Genomic DNA, 10,842 nt, shown 5'->3' with positions numbered 1-10,842 from the left:
ATGTATTCATTTCAAATATAAATTGTAAATAAATTTGAATTTGAATTTGAAAGTCACACAGAGTTAGCGTGCACTCAATGTTGGTTGCTTGACGGTTGTCAGCCCACTTTGAGGTCTGTGGGAAAAATTGGATCGGTGTCTGGTAGAGTTCACGGGTAGCTCAGTTGGTAGAGCGTTTGTACGTTTAACCAAAGGTCCCGGATTCGATGCCCGGCCCTGGAACAATTTTTCCCTCGAAATTATTTCTTGTAAATTTCTTTCGGAAGAGTGGGGATTGTTCTCTTAAATTTTAACTTAGACGGATAGGACAGTAGTCGTGGTTATTTGTATTGTGTAAAATGAGACAATACACGGCAGTTTTACACCTAGAAGCCGGTGAAAGTCACGCGAGACCTTGCTGGTCTCCTCCCTCTCATGGAACGTCGCAGCGCGGACGGCGGCTGCCCGACAGGTCTGTACAGTCTCGCATGGACCTTGCTCTAATGTTACACATACATGCCCCCCCTCCCTGCCACCCTCTCCCGATCGCGGATTGATTCCTTCCCTCCCTCTTGTTAGAGCTACCGGCCTGCATCTGACATTTCCCCGGTACATTTGCCCCATATAAAACAAGGTGTTTGCGACAGAAACCGGCCCAGTTGTTCAAATACACTTAGTGGAGGTTAGGAAGAAGGACCACATTTTGAGATAACAGTGCCCTTTGGAGCTTCGCATTATGGCGCTTCCTAGATTGGTACGTAGTTCGATGTGACCGCATGGTGTAGCTTAAGTGGTGACAATAATCTGATGACGACAATTAATTTTAACAATATGTTAGTAGTTGCTGCAGCGCTCTCCAGTGGTGATAAAGTGAATCTTTTATAACCAAAATGGCGGCTCAACCATTGTTACTTGAAAGGTAACAATGAATATCATGCGAGGTTAACAAATTGTAAATTTTCTGTAATTCTTAAGAAACCACATTCAGAAAATGATGTGAGTTGGCTTTGAAAGTTATCGAATGTATGTTTTTCAGTTCAAATCTTAAAAAACAACAGTACTTAAAACATTATGCTCAGTTTCTTTGCATCTATGTCACTGAGATGCGGAAAGCAAGACAGTGTAGTAGATACCATACATTATTTAACACGGCATTAGTATAAAGTGAATTCTTGATCATCACGTTTCGATATCTTTAAACAGATACAAATAATAAAGACGTGTTGAAGTACGGTTACATTTTAAAAATTCATTTTATTTTACATGCAGTGCAATAACAATAAGTTATATTACAAATGCTATTAAGAAAAGAAATTATATGAATAGACTGTTCTTACACTGAATTTCGTACATCTCAGTATTAACACATATACGGATCATGTATTCTTGATATCATTATAATGTGACATATTACAGACCTTTTAGGTATTTATCTTCTTATTCTTTTACTGTGCTTGCCCTGTTTTCCTTCACTTAACTTCAGTGTGGTATGATTTAATAAATATGGGAAAGGAAGATACTTTATTTTATTTTTTAATTGAAACTATTTTATACTCAAATGGAAGCACGTAGAACTAATGTAGTGTGAAACGATCTTCAATTTAAGAAATTCGGATTTGAATTTCATTGTGTAATGCAGAATTTCGTTATCACATTTATACAGAACTTGTATTCCTGAAATCTTGAAAATGTAACTTGTTACATAAGGTTTACACATTTATTCTATTATTCTTTTACTGTACTTGTCCTGTTTTCCTTCACTTACCTTCAATGCATTATGAATTTAAAAAAAGTAGAAAAGAAAAAATCATAAATAATAATATTTTAATTGAAAATTATACTCAAATGAAAACATGCATAAATAATGGATTGTAAAACGACCTTTAATTCAACATATCCGGATTTGAATGATATTTATACGGCAAAATTGATTAATAGGCCTACATATGCAGACCTCATACCCTTGAAATATTTAAAATGTGACTTTCATAACCTGCTTTACGTATTTATCTTATTATTTTGTTGTGTTTGCCTTATTTTATTTCACTTAACTTCACTATAGTATGAATATATAAATAGGACTGAGGAAAACGTAAGTAATAATTTTCCATTGCAAATTGTACTCAAATGAGAACATGCATAGCTAATAGGCTATATTTTAAAATGACCTTCAGTTCTAATTTGATGTATTGTGTCATTTTCTTTCAGACATTAAAATACTGTTCAAAATTTCGTTATCAAAGTCCTAGGCTTACTTACCAATTTAATTATATGTCTGTACGAAGCAATTTATAATAGAACAATTAAATTGCTTATTTCTAAATGGGGATAAGTCCTATTTTACAAATATTTCAGGACAAAGAAAAAACATTCTAGAATTATTTTTATTAAAATAATTAAAATTTTTATTGTGCCATAACTTAGAGCCCTTTATTGGAAATGTGTAAGAATATTACCACAGTCTAGTATATACAGTCACGAATCTCAATGCGTAGTTAATATGCATCCATAGATAGTTGCTAACCATTAAGATCGCTAATATCGCTTCATTACAGACAATGCGAAACAGTACCGGCACAGTCTATTGTTCCTAGCAGCCTCACAACTCAAGCTTCATGACTGTATATATCTACTAGACGGTGATATTACCCTATTTAAAAGTATTTGTTATTGTTAGAGTGATTTTTATCATGTGGATATGTCCCCTTCAAGCAATAAATGTTGAAAACAGGGAACTTTAAGTACATTTATTGAAATTACATGAAAGTAATGCGCTTATAAAGTATAAAAACAGGATTTAATGTATAATAATGTTATTAAAGACAATAGTTGTGAGAGTACTATTACATAAGATCAAATTATTAAAGTAGACTTATTATAAAACTCATTTAGTCTACTTGATTTCCAACACTTTACAAACGTTGGCTGGTTACTTATCATTCAACTTCGTATGAATTAAAAGTAGATACTGAAATAGGAAGCATTTCGCTTATTATGAGAATTTCTTTATTTTTTTGTGTTTACTTTCATATTTCTTACTATATATTCTGATTCGCATACAAAACTGTAATTCATGTCAAAATTATTTTTTTCAGCGGAAGGGGGCACTATGGTGATATAATGGTGAAAAATTAAGAAAATCCACTTAACAATTTATTGTGACTCTCTATTTAGACCGAGCTCAAAAAAAGCTAATTAATTTATGTTCCCATGACTATTTTGAAACTTTTGAGCTAATATAAACTAGAAATTGTGAAAATTGAGACGCGAGGAGCCTTTTTAATGATGTCAATATAAAATATATTTTAAAAACATAATTTCAAAACTATGAGCCCTAATGGCACCAAATTTTGTACAGATGATAGTAGTGTAGGCATGTTTATGTAGTTTAAAATTAATAAATTTTGGATGAAAATTGTAAAAGATTTAAAACTCACGTAAGTATCCCCTTAATCGATTTTTGTGTTAAAGATTTTCATACTCATCCATGTGACTTAACCAAAGAGCCAACTACATCCTACCAAAACATAAAACACCATACCTATAATTTCTCATACTTCGGTATCTGTAAGTTCAGTAACCTTTCAATTCGGTAGAGCAGTATTGAATGACGTTACATTTCGATCAAGCATAGTATAAACCTGAATATGCAAATGTATTCTCTGATCTGATCTGATGTGGGCATGTATAATCCGGTGTCCATACTGTTATTTTAGCTACGTGATGCAAGACGTGAAAGTAATAATAGGCAAGGACACATGTTCTTCCGTATTGGATGGGTAGGCGTTGGTGGAATTCAAAATTGCTATTCGAAAGGATCGCATAATAGACCAATCATAAGGAAAACAAAACATTCATGATACCTGTAATTGTTTAACTCCTTTAACTATGGGTGTGGATACGACTGAGGTACTTTTACTCAAATATGTTACGAGTAAGAGGAGATAATGTAGTTTTGCATCGAATATGGCATCTCAATTTTAATTTATCACTTAAAGTTTTTTTTTTTTTTTTCCGGGACTTTCAGCGGTAACTCACACGTCTACCCTCTTGCTTTCCGATGGAGGGCGATGTTTTCGACCATTTAGTTCGCTACTTACCGTAAAGATGGTTTGTCTGTCGCAGAACATGTCAGACGATATCTTGCAGTGTGATTGTTAAAGGTTAAATATCGCATAGGATGCCTGTCATTGTCCTTTTGTAATTGGTATTTTGAAGAGATTAGGCAAACCACGAAAAATCCAAGTAGTCTACGAATAGCCGGCGCTTGAGATCGAACTTCGGACTTATTATGTCATTTATAGACGACCAATGGCTCTTATGGAGACTGCAGTTCTTCAAATCTTTCCTCTATTAGATAAATTTTATCAAGCTTTCAGAATATTACCAGAGCAGCTTCTTCATAACGTAACCACCAAATTTAGCCTACTTGAGGAGAAGATCTACCTGTAGGATCCTCCTCAATTTTTAAAACCAGAAGTGAGAACTTATTTTTCTTCACATATTGGATTCTACAGTTTTAAGGTAGAAGACGGGACAAAGATTAGAGAGTTGTTCTATAAAATGTACATCTTGGTCACTTTCAAAGAGAAAATCGGTAAATTTAATAACATAAGTTACATTCCCTCATTTCTGAATAAACGAATAACAATTAAAACGCCTTCAGTTTAAATTTGAACTACAATACCAGTAGGCTAAGTTGTGAAGATTTTCCTAAAAAATTTCCTAGTTCCCTGTTCTATTATCTATCATAAAAGAATGTAAGATCCTCTTCTTGTGCAGGAATATCGGTAAAAGTCGGATAAAGAGAGAAGTTTCGTTATCCAACAAATACAGTACTAGATCTTCTATTAAATTTCAGCTTTAAACATCATTGCTTATTTCTGAAAATAATGTTAACTGGAGATGTTCTAGTCTGAGATGTTTCATACTAAATTCAGACAAATACGAGTAATTTTAATATACAGTTTTCCCACATAAATATGCATTAGAAAGAGCAATATTTAATTTTGAAGGTTTATATCAAACAGTTTACATAGACTATTAGTTCAGTAAATAATTTCGTAAGTTCCACGCCGTGGCGTCGCGGTCTAAGGCATACTGCCTAGGACTCGCATTACGAAATGCGTGCTGGTTCGAGTCCTCATGGGGGAAGAAATTTCGGCCAGTGTGTGGGATCGGTGCCCACCTAGCATCGTGATGCACTTGGGGAGCTACGATAGGTAGCGAAAATCCCGTTTCGCAAACCAACTATAACGGCAGGAGGGATCATCGTGCTAACCATACGATACCTCCATTTTGGTTGGCTGATCGTCCACCTCCGCTTCGGCATGTGAACGTGAGGCCAGCAGCCGGCTGGTCGGTCTTGGCCCTTCAGGGTTATAGAGCCATGGATTTACTTTACTTTAAATAATTTCCTATAATTTAATTTTTAAAACCAATATCTGAAATTATTGATATATCGAATATATCCAGTGCCCAGTAATCGGTAACATAGCCTACTACAAGTTTCATATTTACTATAAAATACAGATATGCGGTATTTCTAAAACATAAAACCCTGAAAACCGAATCTGAAGTTTTAAACAAGCCAACTTAGAATTATCGCAGTTATGCAAAATATTCAGTTTTTAAAACATCTGCAGTCCTAATTAATGGTGTTTAGTAGATCTAAAAATATCAAGGTCGCCAAATTTAAATTTAAATAAATCATCAGCAATCAATATTTAAGCTTAATTCCGATATGTCGCCTTCATTAATATTGTAGAAAGAGGTGGAAAAATTGTAAAGCAGTAAAATAAGCAACATATAGAAGAAGCGATGTTCATTAATTATCTATGCCAGAGAATAGACATAGACTGCCTCCTTACTATAGTCTATATACTTGTCTAACTATGAACACGGACGTCCTGGGTTCCATTCCTGACAATTTACAAGACTTTTTCAAGGTTACAAGGTCTGGAACGGAGATCGAAACCATCTCGTAATTGGAAAAAAAATAAAATAAAAGAAAGACGATTAATAATGCTTGTACGAACTCGCACCACTGACAAAGAAGCGCCCCTATCCCGTTCGGTAGTAACGGAGTAGGCTACTAGATGGCAGACGCTTGGCTCCCCTCTAGCGGCTGTAGTTTCATGGAGTTGGAGCAACGCGACAAATGTCTTGTATTTGAAGGTCAGAAACAGTATGACTATTTCTACATTCCTGTTTTATAGTTCAAATAAAACACTCTATGATTACGAAGTAATACGGTACCGGTATTTAAAAACAACATAAGGAGCAGAATCAAGTAAACACTTCGAGAAAAAGTGAATACAGTTATTCTTCATTAATAGTATGAGTACGTTTGTACAATGCAGACTAATATAACTTCAGAAAAATCTTATTCGATCATATCTGGAGGCAACGGAAACCAGTTACAACGGACAGTGACGATATCCAATAGCAATCCGATATACTTGTTTTCAACCAAGCTTCCCACTCGCGGAAATAAAAGAAAAGAAAAGACCAGAATAATTTAGAAAGGATTACAGCCTTCAATTCTCCACACATATTGCTGGCGAAAACATAAATATATGAGATATTTAACGGAGCTAGTCCGGAATGTTTACTAAAAAGTAAATAAAACAAATACCGGTAAATTAATAGTGAAAATATTACAATATTTGATATAAAATGGTCAAATCTTATAAATATACATCTGATGGACAGATTAGAACTTAATATTAACTTGAACTTGTTTACACTGTTGTTTGTTGTTTAGTCAATTGTCCGAGGACAGGACTGAACCTCACAAGTGATACAAACAAGACACCACTTATGAGGCAAATAGGCCTGGATAAAATGGGATAGGGTAGCCAGTTCCTTTTTCCCTCCATCGTCGATTAACTACGTATTACACTAATCAGACTTCGGATGCATACAAACAATTGTTCTTTCTCTTACACACATCATCAAGTGAGATGTACTGCCTGATAATAGATGTAGGCTACATATCAGCCAGAATCTCAATCAGAGACAATTTACAGTGTTATTATTATTATTATTATTATTGTTATTATTGTTGTTGTTGTTGTTACTGAATCTCCCCAAATGAATATAAAATAAAACACTTTACTTTGCATTTGTGTGCAAAGAATAGTAGTAGTAGACTAAAAATCGTTCTGAAATACTCAACTAATGTCTTCTTGTAAAATGTTCAAAATGACTTGTCGGATATATATATATATATATATATATATATATATATACATACATACATACATATATATACACTGTATGTAAGAAATCAATAACAGAACGCACTACACTGCGTAAGAATTTGGCCTAATTATACCTTCAATGTAATCAAACAATTAGAAAAAATACAATAGTTTGCACTACATTACGCACGAATGAGTAATTCCTTTAGTGGTTCACAATAGACTGAGGTGAACTGTACGCATGCAACGCCCGATAAACGCCCTTGACCTTCAGCACATACGAATCGCACTTTGAGAGGCACTTTTCTGTACATCCGTGGCGTTATATGCGAAGGACTCAGTAGTAATATTAGTAGTAGTAGTAGTAGTAGTAGTAGTTGTAGTATTTTATTTAACGACGCTTTGAGTTGCAGAGATTATTCAACATTAAAATTCAAAATGGATGAGACATGGTAGACAAATTTGCCCGGAGCCCGCTATGAGATACAGGGTTCTTTGACTTGCTGTAAATCAACGACACGAGAGAGACAACTTTATTTCCTTTTCGGAGGATACCATGCTAAAGTAGTGTCACTCTTTAAATTCCGTCTTGTCAGCCGGAATCGAACTCCTGAAACTGTAATACGACGGCTAGGTAGATCACCGGGAATGACGCTAGGGGTTATAGTAGATTAACAAGGCATTGGAGTGCATTATGACAATAGGTCAAGAAATCTGCAGTATAATGTATAGTATATTTACAACAATTAAAACTAAATGAACGTTTAAATTACAAATAAAATAAATGTTATTAATTTCTTACATACAGTTCTATAAATACATTTTTAAAACAGCGGGAACTGATTTACGTTATTCCCCCATGTGTCCTTCTCTAGGATGGCCGCGCCTTACAGTACAGACGTAAACAAATTATTAGACTAAAACTTTTTCCTGGAAACATAATATAATTCGTCATATCAACTATCAGTATAATTCACAGAGTCTCTATTGATATAAATATGATTGTTTACATCTTCTGGTATATTTTTCCATTGGTTAAGTATATTTTTTCTGGCTATGTTGGTACTACTGGTGTTTTAATTATATACTGCAGAAGATATTCTGCCATAGCCTGCAAGAAGACCGGACAAGAACGAAATTGAAAATCTGTGATCTATACTGAAGAAGAAAGTGAACAAAAAGAGGCTTACAACAAAATATGGGCTCATTTAAGCACTGTCTGATATCTGGCTAAATGATGCTGATATTCAAAGAAAGGCTCAAACTTTTGTTTCCAGCATACCTGACAAAACCAACGTGTAAATAAAGAATAAGGAAATGTTCACAAAATATTAGTAACTTCAAGACTCAATTTTCTGTTCATTATAGCTGTCCAAAATTCATTTTTATTCATTATTTCTACCGATAAATACAATAATTTGTCCACGTCTGTAATTGTAAATTTTTTGCCTTCGGAGGGTAATTTTTGTGCACCATTGGAGTTGATCTAGCGCACCAGTATGATGATTAATGGAACAATGGTGGAATGTCGGTAAGGGAGAATATCGAATATCAATCAAAATTTTAAACCACTTTATCTACCACAAATTTCAATTGGAGACCATCCGGCAATTTCCTTGAGAAGTTGGCTAGTGACGTCAAAGTATGTTTAAATTCCGACATTTCGAGTAAGAGATTATGAAAACGGTTTCAACCGCACATCTCATAACGCAAATGTCGATAACTTAATATAAAGAATTGAGATGTTAAGTAGCTTTTTCATAGTACTCACAAAAACTGCGTCACTAGCTCGGATTCGCGGCTAACGAGAAAGACAGGCTGCTACACGAATTGGAGCCATGTGATTATCATGGTCTAGCCATGGCCATCTTGACAATAGCCTAATATAAATACATCTTCAAAGTTCTAAAAAACTCATGATAAACGTGCATTTATATATAAACTTGTTCAATGTTGGCCATGTTATGACTAAGAATGTGACGTCGCGCCGTAGTCTGTCTTTCTCGTTAGCCACGCTCGGCGCTCGGATCTCACGTTGCCTAGTTACAGCATCCACATTACGTGATGTCGAGTGTAACGAAAGTGGTACTGAAATGTAAAGAATTCGCATAGACTTAGAGGACCGGGAGAAAGTGGTCACTGACACCCATTCTGAAATCGAGAGTGGAATTTCAGGTTCAACCGAACGGTCACTCGTCACGCCTAACACTGTGAACACTAGACTATGATATTGTTATTGTGTTTACTAACAAAATATCAAAACAAAATTCTACCTTTATTTCTGCACATATATCTTTTTTTTTTCTTATTTAATTCTTCTTTCTTCCATTCTTCCTTCATGTCTTTCTTTGTTCTCTATTTTCTCTCCAATATTTCTTCGTCATCTTTCTTTCTTCCCGTAATTACTTTCTGTTATTTCCATTTTTCCTATCATTCTCCTTCCTGTGTATTTTTCTTTGTTTCTTAGTTTTTATTTCTTTCCTTCTGTTTATTTTTCTTCGTTTCTTATTTCTTTGTTCCACATTTTTGTTTGTTCTTGTTTTTCTTCCGTATTTTCATATCTTTTCTTCTTTCTTCCCATCTTTCTTTCTTGCTTCCTTTCTACTTTCCCTTCCACCATTTATATATATTTTTTTCCTTCTTTCTTTCTTCCTCTCTTTGCCCTTTCTATCACTGTTTTTTATTCATTTCCATCTTCCTTTGTTTCTCATTTTATTGTTTATCATTTTTGTTTCTTCATTTGTTTCCACCTTCCTCCATTTCTTCCTCTGTTCCTTTTTTCCTTATTTTATTTTTTCTTTCCTATTTCTTCCCTTCTTTCAATAGGCCCTAATTATTTTTATGGTTTCTTTTTATATTAATTTCCTCTTTCCTGTATCTTTTCGATAGTTGGATTTTATTTACTTCTTTCCGTTTATCTTTCTTCATTTCTTTCTCATCTTTTCTTTCTTGTTTTCTTTCTTACGTTTCCTTTCTTCATTTTTTCTTCAGGTCTATCTTCCTTTGTTTCTTGTTTCCTTTTTCTGCTTAATTTCTTTCTTTCTGATTTTTTCTAAATTTTTCTTATTTTCCCTCTTCCTTTCTATCTATCTGGTTACTTGTCTTCTCTCTTTCCCTCATTCTTTTTTCCTTTACGTTTAGTTCTTCATTTCTTTCTTTAATTCTTTTCATTTCACTCTTTGTTTCTTTCTTACTCCCTTTTTACCTCTTTCTTGGTGTTTACAATTTGTTCGTTCTCTTTTTCCCTTCCCCTTTCTTTCTTTGTTTGTTTCTTTCTTTCTTTCTTTCTTTGTTTCTTTCTTTCTTCCATCCTTCAGTTAGTATTTTACTCCTATCAATGAAAACACAAGACAGATACATGACACCGGAACATTGGGTGAACACGATGTTTCATTTCCACCTAGGACAAGACAAGAAAAATATCACACTGATAACAGACGAACGTCCGTACAAAACATTGTAGCTTCCATAGACCGTCAACGTGCTTACCACACTTCAGGAGAGTCCTGCACTTGTCTGTTTATTACATGAAGTTTGAATGTTCTGAATAAAGAAAAATAAAATATAGAAAAGCATAAATTTATTAAAGTTAACAAGAAAATGTCTATAATATATGTGATTATTCAGTACTTACGAAATTATATGATGGGAGTACTGT

The 10,842-nt window shown here is 34.1% G+C and overlaps 1 protein-coding gene across 1 annotated transcript in view; it reads left to right on the top strand.

Annotated features, from left to right (window-relative positions):
- Window positions 1-577: 577 nt before the first annotated feature.
- Window positions 578-10,842, top strand: part of LOC138716298 (protein VASP homolog) — a 30,425-nt gene continuing 20,160 nt past the window's right edge. Inside the window, exon 1 of the mRNA XM_069849230.1 lies at window positions 578-733. Within this exon, the coding sequence (XP_069705331.1) occupies window positions 716-733 (18 nt within the window). The 5' untranslated portion in view covers window positions 578-715. The remainder of the gene's footprint in view (window positions 734-10,842) is intronic.

Source organism: Periplaneta americana, chromosome 16 (genome assembly GCF_040183065.1).
Source record: "Periplaneta americana isolate PAMFEO1 chromosome 16, P.americana_PAMFEO1_priV1, whole genome shotgun sequence".
NCBI classification, from domain to species: Eukaryota; Metazoa; Arthropoda; class Insecta; order Blattodea; family Blattidae; genus Periplaneta; species Periplaneta americana.
Note: the sequence above shows the minus strand (reverse complement) of the source record. Positions and strands in the feature narration are given on the sequence as shown.